Source organism: Dama dama, chromosome 5 (assembly GCF_033118175.1).
Source record: "Dama dama isolate Ldn47 chromosome 5, ASM3311817v1, whole genome shotgun sequence".
NCBI lineage: Eukaryota > Metazoa > Chordata > Mammalia > Artiodactyla > Cervidae > Dama > Dama dama.
In genome coordinates this window covers 96,599,294-96,627,045 of record NC_083685.1, presented here as the reverse complement: position 1 = coordinate 96,627,045, position 27,752 = coordinate 96,599,294, and the positions used below count along the sequence as shown (strand labels likewise).

At 47.1% G+C, this 27,752-nt stretch overlaps 3 protein-coding genes and 1 pseudogene across 3 annotated transcripts; 3 read left to right on the top strand and 1 right to left on the bottom strand.

The window, feature by feature from the left end:
* Positions 1-343: 343 nt before the first annotated feature.
* Positions 344-6,576, top strand: LOC133055605 (glycine cleavage system H protein, mitochondrial-like; annotated as a pseudogene).
* Positions 6,577-12,373: 5,797 nt separating this feature from the next.
* On the top strand, positions 12,374-18,636 carry TM4SF5 (transmembrane 4 L six family member 5). The gene is made up of 5 exons (XM_061143259.1): positions 12,374-12,702; positions 17,299-17,379; positions 17,900-18,036; positions 18,278-18,461; positions 18,544-18,636. The coding sequence occupies exons 1-5, from the start codon at positions 12,529-12,531 to the stop codon at positions 18,556-18,558; spliced, it is 591 nt and encodes a 196-aa protein (XP_060999242.1). The 5' UTR covers positions 12,374-12,528; the 3' UTR covers positions 18,559-18,636.
* A 1,331-nt stretch (positions 18,637-19,967) lies between these two features.
* Positions 19,968-21,012, bottom strand: VMO1 (vitelline membrane outer layer 1 homolog). The gene is made up of 3 exons (XM_061143258.1): positions 20,800-21,012; positions 20,605-20,720; positions 19,968-20,334 (listed from the first exon to the last, which is right to left on the bottom strand). Exons 1-3 carry the CDS (start codon positions 20,983-20,985, stop codon positions 20,037-20,039), a joined length of 600 nt encoding a protein of 199 aa, XP_060999241.1. The 5' UTR covers positions 20,986-21,012; the 3' UTR covers positions 19,968-20,036.
* Positions 21,013-22,495: 1,483 nt separating this feature from the next.
* On the top strand, positions 22,496-27,520 carry GLTPD2 (glycolipid transfer protein domain containing 2). Its single transcript, XM_061143256.1, has 4 exons — positions 22,496-23,494; positions 23,606-23,658; positions 23,915-24,081; positions 24,183-27,520. Exons 1-4 carry the CDS (start codon positions 23,389-23,391, stop codon positions 24,697-24,699), a joined length of 843 nt encoding a protein of 280 aa, XP_060999239.1. The 5' UTR covers positions 22,496-23,388; the 3' UTR covers positions 24,700-27,520.
* Positions 27,521-27,752: the final 232 nt, after the last annotated feature.

The window sequence follows — 27,752 nt, the reverse complement described above, 5'->3', positions numbered from 1 at the left end:
AATGCAGGAGAAGCAGGTTCAATCCCTGATCGGGGAACTAAGATCCTACATGCTGCAGAGCAACTAAGCCCTAGAGCCACAACGAGAGTCTGTGTGCTGCAATGAAAGATCCCACAAAGAGGGCTTCCCTGGTGGCTCGGTGGTAAAGAATCTGTCTGCCAATGCAGGAGATCAATCCCTGGTTCAGGAAGATCCCATATGCCTCAGAGCAACTAAGCCCGGGCACCACAGCTATTGAGTCTGTGCTCAAGAGCCCAGCAAACACGACTACTGAGCCCATACGCCGCAACTACTGAAGCCTGTGCCCTACAGCCCATGCTCCCCAACAAGAGAAGCCACCGCCATGAGAAGCCTGGGTACCTCAACTAGAGAGCAGCCCCCGCTCGCTACAACTAGAGCAAAGCCTGCACAGCAAGAAAGACCCAGCACGGCCAAAAATAAATAAATAAAATTCTTTTATCCCACATGCCACAACTAAGACCAGATACTTTTTTTTTTTAATTTGGAATACTCTCTAACTTTTAGTTTACTGCCTGTCTCCCAGAGTATAATATAAGCTACAGGGAGGGACCTTGCCTGGCAAGTTTAGTGCTGGATCCACTGGGTCTGGATCCGCTTCCTGGTACATGATAGAACAATGCTTCCCTAGTACTTGAAATGTCAGTTGTATGCTAATTAAAAGTTCTTCCCAAAAAATCATGTTGATGCATACATGAAAAGAAAACTGCAAGTAAAGTAAGTTGGTTAAAATATTCCCCCAATTTCTTCAAAATCCGACTCTTCTGATTTGTTTCCTGACTGAGTCATAGACGACTGTTTTTACACACAAAACTGACCGCTATGCCGTCAAGGGCACTGGTGATGCAGCATTTCTCAAGAGTGCTCCCCTACTGTCACCAAGATTTTCTCCCAAAGTGCTGGTGCTTTCTTCTTAAAAAGTTGTTATTTATTTTATTTATTTTTGGCTGTGCTGGGTCTCTGTTGCTGTGTGCAGACTTTCTCTAGTTGCAAGTTTCTGACTGCGGTGGCTTCTCTTGTGGTGGAGCACAGGCTTATTTGCCCTGTGGCATATAGGATCTCCCCAGACCAGGGATAAAACTGGGGTCCCCTGCATTGGCAGGTGGATTCTAATCCACTGGATCTCCAGGGAAGTCCTGGTGCTTTCTTGTTTTACCACATGGTATCCATAGAATCAACACCTTTACCGGGTCCAATTTGTGTTCCACTACTTTGTTTCCATGACTTTCTAAATATATCATTAGCTTTTTTGTCTCCCTTTTAAAACACAATGCAACCTTTTTTGAGACTTCAAAATTGAAATATAGTTGACATATAACATTGTATTAGTATATTGTATTAATTGTATTCTACTAATGTATTTTAAGTTTACAACATAATGATTTGCTATACATATGTATAGGGCTTCCCTGGTGGCTCAGCTGGTAAAGAATCTGGCTGCAATGCAGAAGACCTGGGTTCGATCCCTGGCTTGTGAAGATTCCCCTGGAGAAGGCAACAGCAACCCACTCCAGTATAAAGGGCTTCCCTGGTAGCTCAGACAGTAAAGAAACTGCCTGCAATGCAGGTAACTCGGGTTCAATCCCTGTGTCAGGAAGATCGCCTGAAGGAGGAAATAGCCCCACTCTAGTATTCTTGCCTGGAGAATTCCATGGACAGAGGAGCCTGGAGGGCTACAATCCATGGGGTTGCAAAGAGTCGGACACAACTGAGTGATTCCATATATATACATATGTATATACTACATATGTATATACTACAAAATGATTACTACTGTAAGTTTAGTTAACATCCATCACCTCACATAGTTATAATCTCTTTTCTCATTGTGAGAATTTCTAAGATTTATATTCTTACCCATCTTGAGAACAGATTTGTGGTTTCCAAGAGGGAGGGGGAGCAGGGGAGGGAAGGACTGGGAGTTTGGGGTTAGCACAGGCAAACTATTATATATAGGGGGGATAAACAATAAAGTCCTACTACGTAGCCACCTGAACCAATAAATGCTTTTTGTCTCAGTAGAGTTGAATTTCTGTGACCTGATATATTTCTTTAAAATGGACTCTGATCATGGCAGGCAATACATGATTGACATCTATACTGTTGTTAATATAATTGTTAGAATTCACTCTATATATTTTCTCTTTAAAAGGATTTTTGAAACTTATATTTAGTGTTCTAACTAGGTTTATAAAAATTATTTACAGTTATGCCAAGATTTCCCCATTTTGGAGTTTTCATTTCACTTCATGTCTTGGTAAGTTAAAATATCTTTTTTATAAAAAAAAGGAGAAGAAGGAGTCACAATGGTATTTCCAAACCCAAACATTCTCAGAAATTCTGTTGCCCCTCGCATGCAAAAAGAAACTTGGATACATATAAAATAATTGACTCACAGCTTGTGACATAAATGTAGACGTTGTTCCTTTGTCTCCTGGGCATTGAGTGTCACAGAGAAGTCTCAGGCTTGATTGCTTTCTGTTCCTTTTTAGGGATACTTTTCTTTTTTTTTTTTTAATTTGGGGTATAGGCTTCCCTTATGACTCAGCAGGTAAAGAGTCCCCCTGAAGGTTCAATCCCTGGGGTGTGGAGATCCCCTGGAGGATGGAAATGGCAACCCATTTCAGCATTCTTGCCTGGAGAATCCCATGGACAGAGCAGCATGGCAGGCTACACAGTCCATGGGCCCACAAAGAGTTGGACACGACTAAGTGACTAAGCACACAGGATAGTTGCTTTATGACGTTGGGTTAGTTTCTCTGTACAACAAAATGAATCTGCTATACAGATACAGCTATATTCAAGAGTCAGTTATATTCGAGATCCCCAGTGGCTCTCAGTGGTAAAGAATCTGCCTGCCAATGCAGGAGATGCCAGTTCGATCCCTGGGTCAGGAAGATCCCCTGGAGGAGGGCATCACGACCCACTCCAGTATTCTTGCCTGGAGAATCCCCACGGACAGAGGAGCCTGGTGGGCTACAGTGTGTGTGATCAGAATCAGACAGGGCTAAAGCAACGGAGCGCAGCACAGCATGATATTTGCAGTGAAGTCAGTCAGTCTAGGAAGCCTTTTAACTTTGCTGAGATGTATCCTTTAATTCAGATATTTAGTCAGGATGGATCTGGGTTCAGTTCACTTAAAAAAAAATTATATATTTATTTATTTACTTTGAGCTGTGCTGGGTCTTTGGTCCTGCAAGGGCTTTTCTCTAGTTGTGGCAATCCAGGGCTACTTTCTAGTTGCAGTCCACAGACATCTCATTGCAGTGGCTTCTCTTGTTGCGGAGCATGGGCTCTAGGGGATTCAGGCTTCAGCAATTGCAGTTCCTGGGCTCTAGAGCATAAGCTCAGTAGTTGTGGTGCACGGACTTAGCTACTCTGCAGCATGTGTGATCTTCCCAGACCAGGGATCAAACCCAAGTCTCCTGGCATTGTCGGACAGATTATTACTGAGCCACCAGGGAAACCCCTGTTCATTTTTAACACTTCACCTGGGGTACAGTATGCCCTCCAGCCCAATAATTCAAATGGTGCCACACCCTGGAGAAACCTCCCAGCACAGATTTGTGACCTGTGATGTCACTCCCACCAGTTCTGTTCTTATCTTTGGGAGCAGCTGGTTTCCTGACCTTCCATTTCTGTTCTCCCACTCATGTTCCCTTACACTGTTTTTGTTGCTGGTACTCTTTCCTAATCTTCCGGTCCTTTTCTTGTGCATTTTGCTCAAATTTATTCTTTGTATTGGAGAAGGAAATGGCAACCCACTCCAGTATTCTTGCCTGGAAAATCCCACGGACCGAGGTAGGCTACAGTCCATGGGGTCGCAAAGAGTTGGACACGACTGAGCGACTTCACTCCACTTCCTTTCATTCTTAGCATCCCTACCAGCTCTGTTCCACCTTCAGTCCTGTTCTTGAGTGCTTCATGCATGGACTTTGGTTCTCTGTGCATTTTGAGTTTTCAGGCAATTCTCCTTCTCTCCCAAAAGAGAACCACTGCTGCCTTTTCATCTCAGACTTTCATTTCTTAAAGTACTCTGCTCCTACTTCTAGTGAAAACCTTCCTGAAAATTCCTTTCAAATCCTACAGTAAATATTTCTCAAGAATCCTGTTTCTTTCTTCCAGTCTTCAGGAAAATATGCCCCTTCTTTTGTTTTGATGAAATTTTTCAGAATCTCTATAATGTTTTTAACATTATTTTGTGCACACAAAATTGCATAAAATGTAATATAAATAAATACCTGTAAACCACACAACTTTTCTTTTTTTTTTCTCTTTACTTATCCTGAAAAGCAGAATCATCTCTCAGACTCAGGACTGATGAACTTCTAGACAAATGTGGAGCTTGCTCTTGTCCCTGTTCCCAGTCCACTGGGACAATGGCTACATCACAGCTTCTCTGGTGGTTCAACGTCACTTCCAGTGACTCAGCAGAAACACTGGTCATCTGCCTCTACTTCCCAGTGCTGTGCTTCTTCCTCCTGTACTGTTTCTGAACAACTATTCTCTACACGATTCTCTTCCCATGGTTTCTTTAAAATATATATATATGTATATATATATATATATATATTTGTTTGTTTGGATATGCTGCAGCATGCAGGATCTTGTTCCCTGATCAGGGATTGAACGCAGAGTCCCTGCATTGAGAGACCAGAATCTTAGCCACTGGACCACCCAGGAAGTCCCTCTCTTCCTACGGTTTCTGTTTATTTATGGATGCAGCTACTTCGTGGCTTCTGCTCCCTCCCTGCTTTCATACTTTTCTCAGTTCTTTTATACTTCTCTTAGTTCAGGGTCACTCCTCTGTCTGATGACTCTCAGGTTGTCTGTAGTCAACTTTCCCAAGAATGAAGATCCAATTTGTTGATCAGTCCAGTGAGGGTACCTCTCTCTGCTGGGCAGAGTTCTTACCTTCAGCAATCATACAGGTCTCTGGTTTCATGTCTGTTTTTGGGTCACCTACTTTTTCTTGGGCCAGTCAGCTGTGGCCTAGATGACAGGATCTGTGTTACAGATCTATTACAGCTATTACTGTGTTACAAAAAAATCCCACAAAGTCTTAGTGGCCTACAAATATAAGCATTTATTTCACTCATTCATGTATGGATGCACTGGAGGTCAGCTGACGTAGGCTGGGATCTGTTCAGGGCTTTTTCTTTGTATCTTACACCCTCCTTTGACCAGTGGAGGTTCTCCTAAAGGAAGGACCTGCCTCCTAACTCTGGCATGTCCTCCTAAAGCCCATATCTGGGTCTCACGCATCCAGTGGTGAATCCCTGTACTGTCCAGCACAAAGCCCAATCCACAGCTAGGGCTTAATGCATTCATCTCTGTGTCAAAAAAGACTCTTTAGGGAATTCCAGTGGTTAGGACTCCAAACTTTCACTGCCGAGGGCCCAGGTTCAATCCTTGGTCAGGAAACTAAGATCTAGCAAGTTGCACAACATCCCCCCGCCCCCAAAATCTACAGAGTCAATGTAATCTCTATCAAATTACCAATGGCACTTTTCACAGAACTAGAACAAACAAATCTTAACATTTCTATGTAGAGACAAAAGATCCTGAATAGCCAAAGTAATCTTGAGAAAGAAAAATGAAGGAGGAAGAATCAGGCTCCCTGACTTCAGACTTTACAACAAAGCTACAGTCATCAAAACACTATGGCACTGATACAAAAATGGGAATATAGATCAATGGAACAGGATAGAAAGCCTAGAAATAAACCCATACATCTATGGTCAATTAATTTATGACTGAGCAGGAAAGACTGTACCATGGAGGAAAGACAGTCTCATCAGTAAATGGTGCTTGGAAAACTGGACAGCTTCATGTAAAAAAAAAAAAAAAAAAATGAAATTAGAACACTCATTAGCACCATACACAAAAATAAACTCAAAATGGATTAAAGACCTAAATATAAGATGGGATACCGTAAAACTCTTAAGAGGAAAACACAGGCAGAACACTCCAAAATAAATTACAGCAATAACTTTTCCAAACCATCTCCTAGAGTAATGGAAATAAAACCAAAAATTAACAAATGGGCACCAGTGCGAACAGGGCGCTGCAAGCGGTGCGGAGCGTGTGGACCGCGGTCGGCACCCAGCACGCCCTACTCGCTGCGGCCCTGGGGACCTCGGGCGGGTGCCGTCCGGGCGCCGCGCACCGGCCCTGCTCTGCTGTCGGTGAGGAAATTCACAGAGAAACACGAGTGGGTAACAACAGAAAACGGTGTTGGAACAGTGGGAATCAGCAATTTTGCACAGGAAGATGGGAGATGTTGTTACTGTAGTCTTTCTGAAGTTGGGACAAAGTTGAACAAACGAGGAGTTTGGTGCTTTGGAAAGTGTGAAAGCTGCTCGCGAACTCTATTCCCCTCTATCAGGAGAAGTAACTGAAATTAATAAAGCTCTAGCAGAAAATCCAGGACTTGTCAACAAGTCTTGTTATGAAGATGGTTGGCTGATCAAGATGACATTCAGTAACCCTTCAGAACTAGATGAACTAATGAGTGAAGAAGCATATGAGAAATATATAAAATATATTGAGGAATGAAAATGGAACCCCTAAATAAACTACTTTGAAACAACTTAATCTAGCATAGTTGTCTTAAATTAGTGATGGATAGATATTTAAAAAGCAACTTTTAGCAAAAGAAACTACTTGTAACAATGTTTCCTGAAGAAAATACCCCTTAACTTTCTAATACCTTCAGATAAACACTGTGTATCTTTTCCACAGCATCCTGTGATTTTTAGGCTAGGCTCCAGTTGTAATATTCAGAATTCCTGAAATTATCTCTGGTAAAACTAATTACAAAAACTATGGAATTCAAGGATAACATGGTTATCTTATACCTTATGTGACATTGTAACTTGCTTACAGCTATCCTTGGATTTGGGTCAAAATGATCTTCCCACTAGAAATAACTGCCAGTGGAGAAAAGTTTGTTAGTTGTATAGTGTCCAGTGAAGAATATTACTGTCTTAATTTTGCAATATACTGCATTTGCTGGTGCTATTTTTATACAGTGAAGGAACATCCTCGCAGGAGAATAAACAATTTAATAATATAATATTCAACTTCTTAAAAAAAAATTAACAAATGGGACCTAATTAAACTCAAAAGCTTTTGCACAGCACAGGAAACCATAAACAAAACAAAAAGACAACCCACAGAATGGGGAAAAAATTGCAAACATTGAGACCAAGAAGAGTCTAATTTCCAAAATTTACGAACAGCTCATGTAGCTCAATATCAAAAAAACAAACAACCCAATCAAAAAACGGGCAGAAGACCTGAACAGTCATTTCCCCAAAAAGACATACAGATAGCCCAGAGGCACATGAAAAGATGCTCAACATCATCAATTATTAGAGAAACGCAAATCAAAACTATAATGAGGTATCACTTCACACCAGTAAGAATGGCCATCATCAAAAAATCTACAAATAGGACTTCCCTGGCAGTCCAGTGGTTAAGACTCTGTACCTCCACTGCAAGGGGCATGGGCTTGATCCCTGGAATGAGAACTAAAACCCCACAAGTTTAGAGAAGGAAATGGCAATCCACTCCAGTACTCTTGCCTGGAGAATCCCTTGGACAGAAGAGCCTGGCCGGCCACAGTCCGTGGGGTCGAAGAGTCAGACATGACTGAGCAACTGACACACACACAAAATTGAGCAGATACTTGATGGCACAAGTATATACTTTATCTACTCTCCCATTTCCCGCAGGAAGCAGGATGGGGCAGGCAGGACACAGGATGGGGCAGGCAGGATCTGAGAGGCAGGATGGCTCGGCCCCCATTCCCTCCATCCCTCCTGGAAGTCTTGGACCTTCAGTGCCTGCAACAGCTGGCCTTGGGCAAATGAAAGACTAAGTTGTTTACTGGCAAAAAAAAAATCCCACAAGTCGAGGGATGGGGTAGGGGGGGAGACTTAGTCTATCCATCTCTTCACTGTTCTTTCCTCTGGATTTTCTTCACTCTCCAGCAGGCAGGTGACAATATGCCACCAGCGACTGCAGCAGCACAACCACATCACTGATTCTTTGACCTCAGAGCTCCAAAAACAAGAACCAGAAATAGATTCCCATGGGACTGGCCTAGATCAAGGGGCCATCGCTGAATCAAACAACGGAGACCAGAGGGATGGAGGCTTTAAAAAATGAGACTTCAGTGGAGAGCCCACCTGAGAGACAGAGGTGATGGCTTCAACAGGAGGAGGGTTTGATAAACAGACACAGACAAGATTCTATACATGGACATCACCAGATGGTCAATACCAAAATCAGATTGATTATATTCTTTGCAGTCAAAGATAGAGAAGCTCTATACAGTCAGCAAAAACAAGACTGGGAGCGGACTGTGGCTCAGATCATGAACTCTTTATTGCAAAATTCAGACTTAAATTGAAGAAAGTAGGGAAAACCACTAGACCATTCAGTTCAGTTCAGTTGCTCAGTCATGTCTGACTCTTTGCAACCCCATCGACTGCAGCACGCCAGACCTCCCTGTCCATCACCAACTCCTGGAGTTTACCCAAACTCATGTCCATTGAGTCAGTGATGCCATCCAACCATCTCATCTTTTGTCGTCCCCTTCTCCTCCTGCCCTCAATCTTTCCCAGCATCAGGGTATTTGTCAGTAAGTCAGTTCTTCACATCAGCTGGCCAAAGTATTGGAGTCTCAGCTTCAACATCAGTCCTTCCAACGAACATTCAGGATTGATTTCCTTTAGGATGGACTGGTTGGATCTCCTTGCAGTCCAAGGGACCCTCAAGAGTCTTCTCCAACACCACAGTTCAAAAGCATTAGTTCTTCGGCACTCAGCTTTCTTTACAATCCAACTCTCACATCCATACATGACTACTGGAAAAACCATAGCCTTGACTAGATGGACCTTTGTGGGCAGTAATGTCTCTGCTTTTTAATATGCTATCTAGGTTGGTCATAACTTTCCTTCCAAGGAGTAAGTGTCTTTTTATTTCATGGCTGCAGTCACCATCTGCAGTGATTTTGGAGTCCAGAAAATAAAATCTCTCACTGTTTCCACTGTTTCTTCATTTATTTCCCATGAAGTGTTGGGAGCAGATGCCATGATCTTTGTTTTCTGAATGAAAAAGCTTTAAGTCAACTTTTTCACTCTTCTCTTTCACTTCTATCAAGAGGCTCTTTAGTTCTTCTTCACTTTCTGTCATAAGGGTGGTGTCATCTACATATCTGAGGTTATGGATATTTCTCCCAGCAATCTTGATTCTAGCTTGTGCTTCATCCAGCCCAGCATTTCTCATGATGTACTCTGCATATAAGTTAAATAAGCAGGGTGACAATATACAGCCTTGACGTACTCCTTTTCCTATTTGGAACCAGTCTGTTGTTCCATGTCCAGTTCTAACTGTTGCTTCCTGACCTGCATACAGGTTTCTCAAGAGGCAGGTCAGGTGGTCTGGTGTTCCCATCTCTTTCAGAGTTTTACACAGTTTATTGTGACCCACAATAAACTTTGGCTTTGGCATAGTCAATAAAGCAGAAATAGATGTTTTTCTGGAACTCTTGCTTTTTTGATGATCCAGCAGATGTTGGCAATTTGATCTCTGGTTCCTCTGCCTCTTCTAAATCCAGCTTGAACATCTGGAAGTTCACGGTTCACATACTGTTGAAGTCTGGCTTGGAGAATTTTGAGCATTACTTTCCTAGTATGTGAGATAAGTGCAATTGTGCGGTAGTTTGAGCATTCTTTGGCAATTGACAATGCCAAAGAATGCCAAAGACCATTCAGGTATGACCTAAATCAAATCCCTCACGATTATACTGTGGAAGTGACAAATAGATTCAAGGAATTAGATCTGATAGAGTCCCTGAAGAACTATGGACAAAGGTTTGTGACATTTTACAGGAGGCAGTGTTCAAGACCATCCCCAAGAAAAAGAAAAGACAAAATAGTTGTCTGAGGAGGGCTTACAAATAGCTGAGAAAAGAAGAGAAGTTAAAGGCAAAGGAGAAAAGGAAAGGTATACTCATTTGAATGCAGAGTTCCAATGATTAGCTAGGAGAGATAAGAAAGCCTTCCTCAGTGATCAAGGCAAAGAAACAGGAAAACAATAGAATGTTTTGTTTGGGAAAGACTAGAGATCTCTTCAAGAAAATTAGAGATACCAAGGAAACATTTCTTGCAAAGAGGGGCACAATAAAGGATAGAAACAGTATGGACTTAACAGAAGCAGAAGATATTAAGAAGAGGTGGCAGGAATACACAGAAGAACTATACAAAAAAGATCTTCATGACCCAGATAACCATGATGGTGTCATCACTCATCTAGAGCCAGACATCCTGGAATGTGAAGTCAAGTGGGCCTTATGAAGCATCACTACAAACAAAGCTAGTGGAGGTGATGGAATTCCAGTTGAGCTATTTCAAATCCTAAAAGATGATGCTGTGAAAGTGCTGCACTCAAAATGCCAGCAAATTTGGAAACCTCAGCAGTGGCCACAGGACTGGAAAAGGTCAGTTTTCATTCCAATCCCAAAGAAAGGCAATGCCAAAGAAAGTTCAAACTACACAATTGCACTCATGTCACATGCTAGCAAAGTAATGCTCAAAATTCTCCAAGCCAGGCTTCAACAGTACGTGAACCATGAACTTCCAGATGTGCAAGCTGGATTTAGAAAAGGCAGAGGAACCAGAGATCAAGTTGCCAACATCCACTGGATCATCAAAAAAGCAAGAGAGTTCCAGAAAAATATCTACTTCTGCTTTATTGACTATGCCAAATCTTTTGACTGTGTGGATCACAACGAACTGTGCAAAATTCTTCAAGAGATGGGAATACCAGACCATCTTATCTGCCTCCTAAGAAATATGGATGCTGGTCAAGAAACAAGAGTTAGAACTGGTCATGGAACAACAAACTGGTTCCAAATCGGGAAAGGAGTATGTCAAGGCTGTATATTGTCATCCTGCCTATTTAACTTACATGCAGAGTACATCATGAGAAATCCTGGGCTGGATGAGCACAAGCTAGAATCAAGATTGCCAGGAGAAATATCAATAACCTCGGATATGCAAATGACACCACCCTTATGGCAGAAAGCAAAGAAGAACTAAACATCCTCTTGATGAAAGTGAAAGAAGAGAGTGAAAAAGTTGGCTTAAAACTCAACATTCAGAAAACAAAGATCACGGCATCTGGTCCCATCACTTCATGGCAAATAGATGGGGAAACAGTGGAAACAGTGAGAGATTTTATTTTGGGGGGCTCCAAAATCACTGCAGATGGTGACCGCAGTCATGAAATTAAAAGACATTTGCTCCTTGGAAGAAAAGCTATGACCAACCTAGACAGCGTATTAAAAAGCAGAGACATTACTTTGCCAACAAAGGTCCATCTAGTCAAGGCTATGGTTTTTCCAGTAGTCAGGTATGAATGTGAGAGTTGGACTATAATGAAAGCTGAGTGCCGAAGAATTGATGCTTTTGTATTGTGGTAATTGGAGCAGACTCTTGAGAGTCCCTTGGATTGCAAGGAGATCAAGCCAGTCAATCCTAAAGGAATCAGTCCTGAATGTTCATTGGAAGGACTGATGCTGAAGCTGAAGCTGATATTTGGCCACCTGATGTGAAGCACTGACTTACTGGAAAAGACCCTGATGCTGGGAAAGATTGAAGGCAGGAAGAGAAGGGGACGACAAAAGATGAGTTGGCTGGATGGCATCACTGACTCAATGGACATGAGTCTGAGCAAGCTCCAGGAGTTGGTGATGGACAGGGAAGCCTGGCGTGCTGCAGTCCACGGGGTCACAGAGTCAGACACGACTGAGGGACTGAAGTGAACTGACAAGAAGAAACAAAAAAATCACCACCACCTTCTTGGTTTCTTTCCAGGAGGAAGCTTCTCTGTGGGGCTAAGAAGCAATGAGGCCACCACACATTGGCTTAGTGTGTTCTTTGTTACAAAATGCCTCTCACCCTCACCTTGACCCCTTTTTTTCTGACTGCACATATGGCATGCAGATCATAGTTCCCCAACCAGGGATCGAACCCAGGCCCCTGGCAGTGAGAGTGCAGAGTCCTAACCACCAGACCACCAGGGAATTCCCTATTTAATCCTCACCACCAGCCCAATAGCCCAGGAGCATCACTATGCCCTTTATACAGACAAGGCAACTGAGATTTAGAGACATCAAGGGGCTTGGGTAAGTCACAAAGCAGGTAAGGAACTGACAGAGGGTCTGTGGCGAGGTGTTTGCAGAAGAAGAGGAAGAACATACTGACTTCATGCAACTTCCTCTGTGGGTCAGCCTCCCCCAGCTCGTCCACCACATCCTCCCCTTGGCCTGCGTCTCTGCAGCAGCCCCATGTCTCCTGCCCCTGTCCTTTATCATCAGCTGCTGCCAGCTTCGCCACACCTCCTCCCCGACCTTTGCTCCTGGCTTGTTTTCTCCTCTGGCCCCGGGAACCTTGGGTTCACTTTCACTCACCGCCTGTCCTTGCCGAGAGCCTCACCATGTGCACCGGAAAGTGTGCCCGCTTCGTGGGGCTGTCTCTCATCCCCCTCTCCCTGATCTGCATCGTGGCCAACGCCCTCCTGCTGGTGCCCAACGGGCAGACCACCTGGACCAAGGACCACCTCAGCTTGCAAGTCTGGCTCATGGCTGGCTTTGTTGGCGGGGGCCTGATGGTGAGAGGGCTGGCCGGGGCGCACAGGCCATGGGAGGGGGCACCACTCTCTGGGGTCCTGACCAGGAGCGGGAGGGAGTGAGAGGAAAGGATGGCGGTGGCTTGATGGGGACCGGGAGCCCGCCCAGCCTGCCCCCAAATGCTAAGCACTGCGTAGGGTTGCTGCTCAACCCCAGGGTCCTGAGTTGAATGTCTGAGGGGAACGAGAATGAAGGAGCCTCACTGCTCTCAACTGTTCCCTCCTGGGTAGGGAGTATGTCCTTCCAGCCCCTCCCTGTCCCCACTGCTGAGCAGATGCTGGGAACATCTCATGATAAGGGTTGAGACAGAAGGAACAGCTGGTTCCCTGGGAGGTTATCGGGTTAAGATAATAATGGGCTCAGTGTGTGTGTGTGTGTGGGGGGGGGCGGTTTACAGTGATAGTATAGTGTCTGGAGCCAAGTAGTGATGTCGCAGATCAGTCATTCTACCTATCAGCTCAGTGTCAGCTCCTCCACCTCCCTGTCCAACATTTCGGGATGCCCACCACGCGCTGGGCACTAACAATAAACTCAGAACCTAGGTCAGTGTGGTGGAGAAGGGGTCCCCGTTGCTTCCTGGAGACCAGGACCTGTCAGGAGAAGTGGGGGAAGGGGAGACACAGACTTCTTAACCCCTATTTGCCAACCCCTCCCTGTGTAAGGGAACTTTTTTGTTTGTGCTCCCCATGGCATGCAGGGTCTTAGTTCCTCGACCAGGGATTGAACCCGTGCTCCCTGTAGTGGAAGCACAGAGTCTTAACCACTGGACCACCAGGGAAGCTCCAAGGGGACCTTTTCGGACTGTCAAGTGAGTTTAACATCTTTATGGCCTGAAGGCAAAAGATTTATCCCCCACACGGTTCCTCACGTCTCAGGAGGGCTGACTGATGAAATTCTCTAGGGGAATTCATCTTTGTCTCTTTTGCTGACCACAGCTCTGTTCGCTAAATGGGGAACACCTCTTCTCTTTTATACAACAATCCCCTCTTACCAGGGCTTCCCTGTTGGCACAGATGATAAAGAATCCGCCGGAAATGAGGGAGACCTGGGTTGGGAATATCCCCTGGAGAAGAGCCTGGCAACCCACTCCAGTATTCTTGCCTGGAGAATTCCCATGGACAGAGGAGCATGGGGGGCTACAGCCCGTGGGTCACAAAGAGTCGGATGTGACTGAGCGACTAAGCACCCCTCTCACCCTCTGCCCTGGGGCCTTTTCTCCTACTCTCCCTCTCGCATGGATTTATGGCACTTGAACTCCACTCCATACCTCTGATCTCAACCCTCTCCAAGACATCACACACCTCCCAGCCCTACTCACTCACTCCCTGTCACATCACACCCCTTTGCCAGCCCAAACCAACACCACCTCCCCACAATCTCACCAGCCTGCTTCTGGGAAGCAGGTGAGATCAGCGGTGGGCAGAGGCCAGAGTATCTACACCCCCGAAAAAGCACAGTGAGGAATTTGAATTTTATTATAAGTGCACAGTAAACTACTGAAGGACTTTTTAGCTTTTTAAAAGTCATACAGATAACTTTCCAGATTTTTAATATACAGTTCAGTGAATTTTTATAGAGGGGACACACTTATTTTCTGGGCACTTAGATCAAGATCTGGGTCATTACAAGAATGCCAGACAGGCCTTCCACCAGGCCCTACTCCACACTGCCAAGGGCCCCACTATCCTGACTTCTGCCCCAGAGGTTAGATTTGTCTGTTTAGCACTTTATATAAATGGAATCCTACATCCTGGACACTTTTGTTCTGACTTCTTCAGATTAAAATTACATATGTTTGTGAGTTTCATCCATATTAGTACACAATGCTGTAGTTTATTCTTTCTTATGCATTTCATTGTGTAAATATTACCACAATTTATTTAAACATTCTACTGTTGACAGATATTTGGATAGTTCCAAACTTGGATTTATTCCAAATAATGTTCTCTAAACATTCCTGCAAATGTCTTTAGGTGAATGTATGTTTGCATGTCTATTGGATAGACGACCTACAGAATAAAACTGCTGAGTCTTAAGGTATGCAAATATTCAGTGCTAATAGATATCACCAAAGAGTTGTCTGAAGTACTTATAACAATTGTATTCCCATCAGTAAAGTATGAGAGTTCTAATTGCTCCATATCCTGTTGGATATGGCTGGCTGCTGGGTGGACAGTGGACAGTAGGAGGTCAGCAGTGGCTGCAGGAAGACCAACTGAGGTCACTACAGTTGTCCAGGAGAGATAACAGTGGCTTGGACGAGTCCAGTGGCCATGCAGATGGAGAAAAGTAAACAGACCCAAGCTATAAACTCAGTGCTTCCTCCTGCTTCTTCAATTACCTCTTTTCATTGAGACAAAGAGAGAGCAGAGAGTGAGACAGAGGAGCTCAGAGAACAAAAGGAAACAAATACTTTGGCTAAAAAAGCAAAAATTAGGGACTTCCTTGGTGGTCCAGTGACTAAGACTCTGTGCTCTCAAAGCATGGGGCCCAGGTTCAATCCCCAGTCAGGGAGCTAGATCCCATATGCCACAACTAAAGAGTTCACATGCTGCAGCTAAAGATCCTGCATGCTGCAAGTAAGACCTGGCATGCATGCTAAGTCACTCAGTCATGTCTGACTCTTCATAACCCTATGGACTGTAGCCCACCAGGCTCCTCTGTCCATAGGGTTCTCCAGGCAAGAATACTGGAGTGGCTTGCCAGGCCCTCCTCCGGGGGATCTTCCAGATTCAGGGGTTAAACCCATGTCTCTTACAGTCTCCTGCATTGACAGGCAGGTTCTTTACCACCTGGGAAGCCCAAGACTTGGTGCAGCCAAATAAATAAATACACAAACTTTAAAAAAAATCACAAACAAGGAAGTCATTTGAAGTTGGTAAATCCAAAAGGTAAATCCAGGTGTCTCTGGGTTCAAGAGCCTCCAAGTAAGTGATATAACTGGACAGGCTAAGCAAGGGGGCTAGCTCTGGCCCCAGACCTGCCATGAGACAAGGAAGAGGGAAGAGGGTCTAGAGGAAAGTTCACCCAACTCTGCAGGTGTTTCTGTAAGGTTGCTGCGAATGATGTAATGGAACTAAAGCTCTCAGCCTCTCCCTTGGAGAAGACCCAAATGTTGCCTTATTGGTGTGAGATGATCAAGGAAAACAGGGAGGCAAAGATCCAGACACCTGCAGAATTATAGAGATGGGAGATAAGCAAAGAACCTGGTTGGGTGCAACAAAGCTAAGGCTGAAGCCAAAGAGAGGGCGCCTCAGACACCTTCATAGAGTTCAGTCTTGTCAGGCGACTCTTTGAGGAGACTCTCAGGGATTGGATCAGGGAAAAGATCAATTGAAAGCTAAGTTTAATCTGGTGGTAGCAGGACTTCCCTGGTGGTCCAGTGGCTAAGACTCCACTCCCAATGCAGGGGAAGCGGGTTTGATCCCTACTGGGATCAAGCTGAAACTAAAGATTCTGCATGTGGCAGCAAAGATCAAAGATCCGTTTGCTGAAACTAAGACCCATTGCAGTCAAAAAAAAAAAAAAAAAAGAACCTGGTAATAGCAATGTAAGATTGAGTATAGGCACAGGGCAAGAGATATGGAAACCCAATAGGGAGAACAAGCACATCCTTCTTGTGGGAGGTGACTGGGGACGGACTGGGTGGAATAAAGGACTGACAGATTCAAGAGCCACTGAAGGACTTGAGGTCTGGCTCGGTATGGAGGATTCAAGTTTCAGGACTGGGTGACCTGGAGGATATTTCCACTGATGGAGACAAGAAAGCCAAAGGGAGATGAATTTTGGGGGGAATAAACTGTGAAGTCAGTATGAGGTTGGATGAACTTGAGTTAAAACCAAGACATACAAATGAACAGACCCTTCAGGCAATCAGATCTGAATTTGAAGGTATTGATTTAGGAGACAACTATTGTTAGAAGCAGCAGCTGACACCCTGGGAGGGGGTGGGCTCTCTGAGGAAGAACACAGGAGAAAGACAGGGTTGTATCTTGAGAATTCTCACCCTTCCCATCAGAGTCTTCACGTACATACTCCTCCACCCTCCATCATAATCCCAGTTCACCAGACACTCCAACACCACTATTCCTTCCTGCTGCCAAGAGACTTCATACTTATTGACCATTTATTCTGAGTTAGTCTTCACATTAAGTCAACCTGTTATTTCATTAAATCCTGACAACAGCCATGGGAGGCACGCAGACCCATTTTACAAAGGACAAAACTGAGACCCAGAGAGATGAATCAATTCATGGAGTGTGAAATGAGCACAAGTTTGGCATTAAACCCAGGCTTCCTGATCCCCATTCACTTGGGCACCTACTATATACCGAGATTTATGGGGGATATAAGGATACTGGGGCCCTACCCTCCTGGAGGCTACAATCTGGACAGAGATAAGTAGGCACATAAATACAGATAAACTTAAAGCAGAGCCCAACAGTGTTGCAGGAGAAATAGAGATAAGGTCTCCCTATAGTTCAAAGGCATCACAGGAAGCTTCCAGGAGGAGGTAAGCAATCATGCCAAGTTGGGGACTTGCGGGCCTTGCTATTACATCAACTGTCCTCCAATAGGTACTTTGTCCGGGAATTTCCGCCGTCCGGGCCGGTGGCAAAGGCTGTTGCGGTGCAGGCTGCTGTGGAAATCGCTGCAGGGTAAGATCCAAATTAAGATGGGGCTCAAGGGACTTTCTTGGTGGTCTAGTGGTTAAGACTCTGTGCTCCTAACACAGGGGGCCCTGGTTTGATCCCTGGTGGGGGGAAATAGGATCCCACATGCCATACATAGGACGCAACTTTAAAAAACCAGTAAATTTTTAAAATAATAATAATAAAGACAGGATTCAGCTTAGGTCTTTGAACCGGTCTTCGAAGAACCACATTTAAAGCCATGGTCCCTCTACTGAATTCCCATTTTCATGAGCACATCTCACCCCTCCCTCGCACCGACAAATATTAGGCTTCAGTGGGCCTGACCAGAGGGGACTACAACCGCCTGGAAACTCCATGGCCACCGCCTCTTAGGATTAAGCGGAACTCCAGGCCCGGGGTTTGACGGGAAGTGTATTTTTAACCACACTGGAACAGATGGGGGGCGGGGGCGGGGCCAGGCGCGGTTTGCCCAGGAGTAGGTAGGGGACGGTCCAACACACCTCTCCTCGCACTGTGCATGTAGATGCTGCGCTCAGTCTTCTGCTCAGCTATCGGGTTGCTTGGCGCCATCTACTGCCTCTCGGTCTCGGGAACCGGGCTCCGAATTGGACCACAGTGCTTAATGAACGGCTCCTGGGATTACCACTTCCAAGACACCGCGTAAGGCTTAGCCTGTATTCGCGGCCCTGCCCCATTCTCTGTCTCTGCCCACCTGCCTTTCCCATGTGGACCAGGGAACCGAGGCAGGACTCGGCTTCGAGACAGCTTCCTCCACGTGGGCCAAACGAGCTCTGTGCATATCCCCCTCGGCGCCTGCGCGGGGCGGGACGCCCCGGGTTAGGGCGGCGGGGGCGCGCTCCGCGTGACCTCCGGCTCTCGCGTGACCCTGCCCCACCCGCAGAGGCTCCTACCTGCTCAACCGCACGCAGTGGAACTTGTGCGTGGAGCCGCCCGATGTGGTCCTCTGGAACGTGACGCTCTTCTCGCTGCTGGTGGCCGCATCGTGCCTGGAGATCTTGCTCTGTGGGGTGCAGCTGGTGAACGCGTCCATTGGTGTCCTCTGTGGCGACTGCAGGAAGAAGCAGGTGGGACGGTGTGGGATGGGGCTGGCAAGGAAACCTATTTGCTCCCTGGCTGTGTCCGGTCCTCACTTTGTCTTTTCCGCAGGGCTCCTCTCTGTGAGGCTCCATCCACCTGGTCCGTCGCTCCTGGATACCCACCTGGCCCGCCCCCACCCTGGAATAAACTATTTAGAGTATTTATAGTTCTCATCTGCGTCTCAGACTGTGCCCTTATACAAGGAGTGTCGGAAGGCCTCCAGGTACACCGTTGTTTGGGGCTCTTACACCTTGCTTACTATTTTCTTAATAAATAGTTACTGAGCTGTTGGTGCGCTGAAAGTACTGTATAAACAAGACAGGCAAGTCCCGTGCTCTTAAAGAATTTAACATTCCAGGGGTTAGAAGATGGGCAACTTTTAAAAGAGGCAGTAGATTATTTCAGTTGGTTGTAAGCACTTTTTTAAAACACGGAGGTAAGAAAAAAAAAAAAACAAAAACACGGAGGTAATGGGGATAGGTATTGACTGACGCATGACTTTTTTCAAAAGACAAAGTCCAAGAAAGAAAAATTGGACCTGAAATCTGGTGGATGGGCTAATCATCTGGACTGTTGGGAGAGTCCAGGCAGAGAGGGCAGCAAGGACAAGGACACTTAATAGGACTCAATATACAGAAAAGCCACTGTTTGAGTTTTGTAGGGGGAAGAAAAGGAAACATATGGAAAAGACAGGCTTCCCAGGTGGCTCAGTGGTAAAGAATCTGCCTGCCAAAGCAGATGTGGGGTCTATCCCTGGATTGGAAAGATCTCCTGGAGGAGGAAATGGCCACCCACTCCAGTATTCTTGCCTGAGAAATCCCCTGGACAGAGGAGCCTGGCGGGCTACAGCCCATGGGGTCATAGAGTCGGACTCCACTGAGTGACTGAGCCGGGACGCATGGAAAAGACATGTTAGTCTCCTAAGTTCTAGAAAGTGAAACCTTAAGACAATATAGCAAAAAAAAAAAAAAAAAAAAAAGACAATATAGCATTGTCACTTAATTTGGGGTCAGTGGTGGTTCAGAAAGGAAACAACCTGGGCTCTTAATGGGATGACATGTTTGCAGAGGCTGTCAGAAAAGCAAGGACTTCCTCAATCTGTAAGCAAAATCTGTTTAAGTGCATTTGTTTCTTTTTTTTCCCCTGAACTATGGATCGGTAACTTTCAGTAGCTTGCCCTAGACTTCTGAGTGTGCTTAGTCGCTCATTCGTGTCTGGCTCTTTGCGACCCTATGGACTGTAGCCCACCAGGCTCCTCTGTCCATGGGGATTCTCCAGGCAAGAATACTGGAGTGTGTTGCCAGGCCCTCCTCCAGGGGATCTTCCCAACCCAGGGATGGAACCCAGGTCTCCCGCATTGCAGGCGGATTCTTTACTGTCTGAGCCAGACTTCTGAGACCAACCCCTAATTGGGCCTGGCCCAATGCCAGCTTAAGAGGAACATGGGGCCACGCAGTTTCCCATCCCCCATCCCTAAAACAAGCCAGACCAAAGCCAAGACAGAGAAGCTTTAATAGCAGAGGTGAGATGAGGTTTGGGGCTGGGAGAGGACAGCGATGGTATCAATTGAGGCAGCAGAGAAAGCGCGCGTCGTTGATGGCGGTGTCGTCGCGGAGGCCTTGAGGTTGCTCGATCTTGGTCTGCAAGCCGCATATGCCTTTAGGACAAGGCTCACTCCAGTCTCCGAAGTCTCCCCAGGTCAGGCCCGGCCCCTGCAGCTCCGTGCCGTCAGAGCAGAGGAAGCGCACGTTGTTCGCAGCTGTGTTGTCCCCGAAGGTCACGGGTGCCTCCACGCGAAGCGAGAAAGCCACCAGGAAGCCGCCGACGGGACACCACAGCGGCTCACTCCACCGTCCCCAACTGCGGGGGAAGCGAAGACGCATTGGCTCCGCGGCGCCCCCTACCCACCTCCAGCCCGACCCAGGCCTCAGGGGCTTCCCCTCCAGGTGCTCAGTCACCTGACCTCCACCGAGATGCGAGGGGGATGGGGTGGGAGGGGGCGGTCTCCCACCCGCTTCCCAGGTCTAAACCTCCTGGAGGAACCTGCTCGTCGGAATGGGAGGGGATGTGTGTAACCGAGGGTAAGGGGCATACCCCGACCCTAGGGGATCCTCGGCCCCTACCCCCCACCTTCCAGACTGGGACTCCACCACGTGCGCGTTGAGATCCGCTTGCCCACGCGTGCAGTGCAGCCGGATCCCGTTCAGGGCCGTGTCGTCGCCAGGAAAGCCTTGCCGAGGCTCCACCTGGGTGACCGAGGACAAATCAGAAGACTGCCACCCTCAGCTCTGGGGTCTCCTCCGAGACCCAGGCATGAGTCCCTACCTTGAGCGAGAACCCACTGGCGAAGAATCCGTCAGCACACATCTCGGGCCAGGCCCAGTCGCCCCAGGGGCCCCCGTTGGTCACCTCGATGACCGACATGTAGCCATCTGCTCCTGCGTACCCCAAGCAAGTGGCCCGCAGTAGCAGCAGCAGCAGAGGCAGCTTGGCTCCTGCTCCTAGCTCCATCCCGCAGCCTTCGAGAGCCCAGGCTCCTTAGCAGGCTTAAAAGCAACCTTTGCTTTTAAGAGGGCTCGGATTGCGGAAGGGCCACCCGGATTAAGTGAAATTCAAAACTAATCCGGTCCAGTCTGGAAGCCTACAGATTTGACTCTCAGCCCAGCTCCAGAGGAGGAGGGGCAGCGAGAGTCCACGAGTTTGAAAAACCACCCATTTAACACAACGTTAACAAACTTTAAACCAAGAATCATGGTTCGCGTTTTGCAGGCATATTTTATTTAATCCACAAAACAATTTTAGGCGGTGGAAATTACCCTTCCTATTCTGCAGATGAGGGAACTGGGGCTGCAAAATGGCAATTTGCCTAAGGTCACAGGCAGCAAACTGGGGAACGTTCCAGCATTGGGAAATGGGGAACCCAAGGCTAGGGATGGAAGTGATGGTTCCAGAATCCCAGGGGACAGGGACCATAGGGACCTCCAGGATGTGAGAGAGCATCAGAGTGAGACAGGCTAAGAAAGAATCCATGGACTATGGGAGCTAGGAAGCATCGTGTGAGTGGTTGGAGTCCTGACTCCTTGAGAATCTGGGACACCTCTCTCCCTCAAAAGAAACTGTACACAGAGACAGGGAAGAAGTCTAGTAAGTTTAGGGATAGGTGACTGAGGACAGAGATGCTATTTATTCCATTTCTTCCTCTATCCTTTCCCTCAATGTTTTACCCCTATGACCACAAGGGGGACTCCTAATTTGAAAAAACAAACCAAAAAAAAAAAAAAAAGACAAAAACAAAACTGCTCAGGTTTGTTGTGGGGAGTAGTGAAAAATGAAAGAAAGTGAAGTCACTCAGTCGTGTCTGACTCTTCGGGACCCCATAGACTGTCGCCTACCAGGCTCCTCGATCCATGGGATTTTCCAGGCAAAAGTACTGGAGTGGGTTGCCATTTCCTTCTCCAGGGGATCTTCCTGACCCAGGGATTGAACCCAGGTCTCCTGCACTGCAGGCAGATGCATTACAGTCTAAGCCACCAGTGGGGAGTAGTACCAACCCTCATTGGCCTGCCCCTCACGCACATTCCTGTGCTTTATTCAATACATACTTATTTAGAAACAATGTGTTGTATCTCAGGTAATATTCTAAATGCTGTAAATAGAGTGAAGGAAAGCGAAGTTGCTCAGTCGTGTCCAACTCTTTGCCACCCCATGGACTGTAGCCTACCAGGCTCCTCCCATGGGATTTTCCAGGCAAGAGCACTGGAGTGGGTTGCCATTTTCTTCTCCAGAGGATCTTCCCCACCCAGGGATCGAACCCGGGTCTCCCGCATTGTAGGCAGACGCTCTACCGACTGAGTCACCAGGGAAGTGTAGCAAACATGAAAAGTCTCCTGTCTTCATCAGAGCTCACATCCCAGTTGGAGAGACAGATGATAAATTCTTCAATGCACCTGGAGCTCTGTAGAGGCACATTTCTTTTCCTGGGGCCTAGTACAGGGTCTGGCATATGGAGGTATTTATAAAGGTTGGTTTGACTGAGGAATCATTTTGGAGGTTTAAAGAATTAAACAAATGTAAAAGGAGACAGACTAAAGTATATAATTGAGACATCAAGCTTCCAGTTCAAGACAAGGTCTCCTGAGGATAGGATGGGGCTTCCCAGGTGGTGCTAGTGGTAAAGAACCTGCCTGCCAATGCAGAAGACATAAGAGATGCAGGTTCGATCTGGGAGTTGGGAAGATCCCCTGGAGGAGGGCCTGGCAACCCACTCCAGTATTCTTGCCTGGAGAATCCCCATGGACAGAGGAGCCTGGTGGGCTACAGTCCATCATGTCACAAAGAGCCAGACAAGACTGAAGTGACTTAGCACACATGCACAAGGATAGGATAATTTAGAAGTGGGTGTTTCCTGGGTCTCAGATCCCCCATGCTTGAACTTAAAAAGTAAGATTTATGGAGCAACTGTGGTAAGCTTTTCCATTTACAGTGTTTGCACATATGATATCATTTAATCCTCACATGAGGTCTTGCAAAACAACCTATTATTATCCTCAATTTACAGTGGAGGAACTCAAGGCCAGAGTCAGCTTAAGGCCCACCATTGTTCTGTGGGGGACCTGCTTCTGACCTCAGCCTCTCTTCACAGTACCCAGGCTGCTTCTTACTACCATCCAGCCTTCAGGGAAGGAAAATGTAAGAGACGTGTCACTGCTACCGAATCCCCTAAATTACTCTTCATTCCAGTCCCTCACCCCTCTGACGCTGCCCTCTGGGGCAAAGGGCACAGGGGAAGGGGCCTTGGTAGGTTAATTATTAACTCTTTGCACCTCAGGCACCGCGGCTTCTCTCCCCTCCCGGAGGCGGAGGGACAAAGCCCGGCTAGCAGCTGGCGAGGGGGCGGTGGTCCCTGCCGCAGCCATGGGGGTCGCACTGCCGCGGCAGATACCGCGGCGCTGGCTGCACAACGCAATTCCTCTTGCTGTCTTCGCGCTACTGCTTGTTTATCTCTGGGCTCGGAACCTTCGTGAGTAGCCCGTTCTCTCACCTGCTCTGGGGGGAACCGGGGAATCCAGGCCCTGGGGACCTAAGGCCTCACCTCAGGCCCTCACCGCTCTGTCCCGCCTCCCCCTCTCAGGCTGCGGATCTGGGACACAGTCCTGCATTGCGGAGAGGCCGCCGCCTTTCCAGGTACGTTACCGGCAGGGCTGGAACTGGGAGCTCCTGACAGGGTCCTGAGCAGGGGGAAGCGGACCAGTCTAAGGATCTGATGAAGGGCAGGCCCTCCTCCTACTCTCCCCTCTCCCGTCAGAAGCTGAGAGTCCAGCCAGAGGAACACCAGCTAGATCTAAGGAATAATTTCTTCAGAGCTCAACTGGGCTGCCTGGAGAGGCCAGCGAGCTAGGGGTTCTGCTCCCATCTCGATGCCCTCAAATCTAACCTGCAGGTCCAGCAACAGTCGGGACCCCTGGAGGGCCCGGAATGGGAAGAGCCTCAGTGTCTGGGCCCCCAGGGGATGCTGGGCCGTATGATGAGGCTGTTCCGCGCCAGTCTGAACCCGGAAGGGGACGTGGAATTGTCACGGTACCTGGCAGGATGGAGGGAGTTAGTCAGGTGAGTGATCTTTCTCCTCCCATCCAGTCCCCGCCTCTTGGTGGCTCCATCGCCCTCTCTCAAACCTTCCTACCCTTCTTCCCACCATCACACACACACAGGTTCCTAACTCCCCTCGGCTCCATCTTCGCCTTCGCCACAAGGGAGGCCTCCGCCAAAGTGACAGCCCTCGAAGCCTTGGTGTACGGCCCAGAGGCCGCGCACTACACGTCCCTGGGGACGATGGTGGCGTGGGAGCGGCCCGAGATCGCCCCACCGCCCTCGGCCAAGGCTTCGGGCTCGGTAACGATGCTCTTGCTGCACCGTGCGCTACGCTGGTCCCAGCTCTGCCTCCACCGGGTGGCGATCGGGATGCTCGGAGGCCCGGACGCCGGCATTCAGTGCAGCGACGCTTATGGTACGGCTCTGGCCCCGCATCACTCCTGGCTCGTCCGTCAGGCTGCCCACCTTGCATTCCTCGCTTTCCCGGGTCGCGGCCGCTTACTCGAGGTGATGTGTCCCGGAGCCAGAGAGACGGAGGCGAGGGCCGCATTGGCCCGGGCCGCGGGCACTCTGGAGGACGTCTACAACCGTACCCAGGGATTATTGGCCGAGCGCGGCTTGCTCGAGCTGGCCTGATGCCTGCTGGCGAAAGGAAAGACTCACACCGGGAAGGCGTCGGTACAGCTGGCGTTGAGCCCTAGACTGGCCTCTCGGCGCCAGGGGCGTGGTCACCACATACCCCGCCTCCGTGGTGACGTCACCAACCCGGCGTGGGTAGGGTTTTAGCTTCTTCCGCTATCTGCAATCTCCCGGAGGAGGGAGAACAGTGGGGAATAAAAACAGTGGGGCTATTCTCTGATAGCCGTCGATTTAGGGCGTTTTGTGCGATGATGGCAGGCGCTTAAGGGAAATAGGAAAAATAGATGCGGGAAAATGAAGATGTGTTATTCCTATTCCCCGCCGCCGAGAGACTCGCTACCCCTGACCTGTCTCAGTCATTCCTACAGCTTCACTTGTCCACTACATGCCACGTCTCCAGTCCAGACCTGTCCCCTGAGCTCCAGCCCCCGTAAAGCCAACTCTTTCCCGGACATCGCCATAGACACCGCAAATGCAACACATCCTACACGGATCCAGTCACCTCCTCCCAGAACCGCACCTCTTCTTATGTTTCCTATCTCAATAAATGACACCCTTTCCCGTCAGCTACCCAAGGCTAAAACCTGTGCGTCTTGACTCACGTCAAGCAGGCGCCAGCTCAATAATGTTCGTTTGTGGACTCCAGTGAACAAAGTTATACACTGATAACTCCCAAATTATAACTCCAACCCACTTTCCCCTGGATTCCAGAATACTATGTATACTAGTCCTTATTCCACATCTCCATGTGGATTTCAACTAGACATAGCAAACTTAACAAGTCCAAAACGGAGCTTCCGATATCCTCTCCTCCTAAAATGCTCCATAGTCCTCACTACCTCAGTAAATGACAATTCCCTTCTGCTACATCCTTAAGCTAAAAAACCTTGTGGTCATCCAGACTCTGGTTTGTTTCATCATACCCACCTCAATCCGTCAAATTCTATTTCTTACTATCTTCACTGCTAGGACTTCCCTTGTGGCTCAGACGGTAAAGCGTCTGCCTCCAACGTGGGAGACCCAGGTTTGATCCCTGGGTCAGGAAGATCCTTTGGAGAAGGAAATGGCAACCCACTCCAGTACTCTTGCCTGGAAAATCCCATGGACAGAGGAGCGTGGTAGGCTACAGTCCATGGGGTCGCAAAGAGTCGGACACGACTGAGCGACTTCACTTCACTTCATCTCCACTGCTACCCACCTATCAAGTCACTTTTATCTATCACTTGGATTGTTGCAATAGCCTTCTGTTTCTCTCTCCCATACTTTGCTTCCCTATGGCATATTTTCAATAGAGTAGCCACAGTGATCTTTAAAATGTAGAGCATATCATGTCACTTCCCTGCTCAACATTTTCCAATGGTTTCCTATTGCACTTAGATTAAAACTTTTAAAAACTAAGCAGAAGATTTTCTGGATCATATCTTCAGTTGAGAAGGAAGGATGAAAACTTCCTCAAAAGTCCTCTGTGATCTGATTGCACTAGCCAAACTGACCTCCTCAGTATCTATTGACTGTGTCAGGCAGGGGCTTCCCTGGTGGCTCAGTGGTAAAGAATCTGCCTACCAATGTAGGATTCTCGGGTTCAATCCCTGGGCTGGTAAGATCCTCTGGAGAAGGAAATGGCAACCCATTACAGTAGTCTTGCCTGGGAAATCCCATGGACAGAGGAGCCTGGAGTGCTGTAGTCCTTGGGGGTTGCAAAAGTCAAATACAATTTAGCGACTAAACAACAACATGTCAGGCAAGATCCTGCCTCAGGACCATTGTACTTGCTCTTCTCTCTGTCCAGAATGCTTTTCCCCAATATATACAAATGACTTCCCTCCTTTCTTTTGGTCTTTATTTACAGGTCTCCTGAGTGAAACCTGCCTTGATTATTCTTTCTAAAATTTCAACACACACACACACTTCCTATCTCCCTTCCTTGCTTTGTTTTTCTTCTTAGTATAATTCACTATCTAACATACTATATATTGTACTTGTATGTACAGTATCTACATACTGTATATTGTATTCTATGTCTCCCCCCCATAGAAAGTTTCATGGGGCTAGGAATTTTTCTACTTTGTTCCCAGATATACTTTCAGTGCCTCAAATGTTGTCTGGCATCTAGCAGACATTCAACAGCTCTTTGATGAATGAATGTATGAGGAAGCACTAAAAATAGTTCAGATGATTGCAGTCAAGAGTGTCAAAAAGAAAAGAGGGGATAGCACAACAATGTAAGTGTACTTAATGCTATTGAATTGTGCACCAAAAATGGTTAAAATGCTAAATTTTATATTATTTATATTTTACTACAACAAAAAATATTAAAAGAGATGTGATTCCAGTCAGGTGGGCAGGAGCAAGTTCACAAAGGCCCTTATAAACTATTATAGAGATGGGAGACTGTTTCTTGAGAGTTAATTTTAAGGGAGGGTGTGTCAGGGTCATATTTTCAATTCAAATCCCAGCTCCAGCTGATGTATGTAGAAATAGTATGGCAAGTTCATAGGAGGACCACTCCACACAATAACAGTCAAATATATATTCTTCTTAAGCACACATGCAACCCCAGAGTAGACCATAGACTAGGAAAAATAGATGCTTCAAAATATTTTTAAAGGTTGAAGCCACAAAATCTTCTCCAACTATGCTGAAATGAAATTAGAAATCAATAGTAAAAGGAAATTTGAAAAATTCACAAATAAGTGGAAAGTAAAAAAGCACACTTTTAACCAAACACTAGGGCACAGAAGAAATCACCAGGAAAATACTTTTTCTCCCCCACTCCAAGAAAAATACTTTTGAGACTAGGGAAAGTGAAAACAAAGCACACCAAAACTTCGGATGTAGCATAAAAAGTGCTCAGAAGAAAATGTGTAGGTATATATACCTATGTTAAAAATGAAGGGGGAAAAATGGAGGGGACTTCTCTGGTGGTCCAGTGGCTAAGAGTCTATGCTTGCAGTGCAGGGGTCAGCGCGGGGGGCGGGGGGGGGGGGGGTGTGCTGGTTTCCATCCCTAATCAGGGAACAAGATCCTGTATGCCACAACTAAGACCCAGT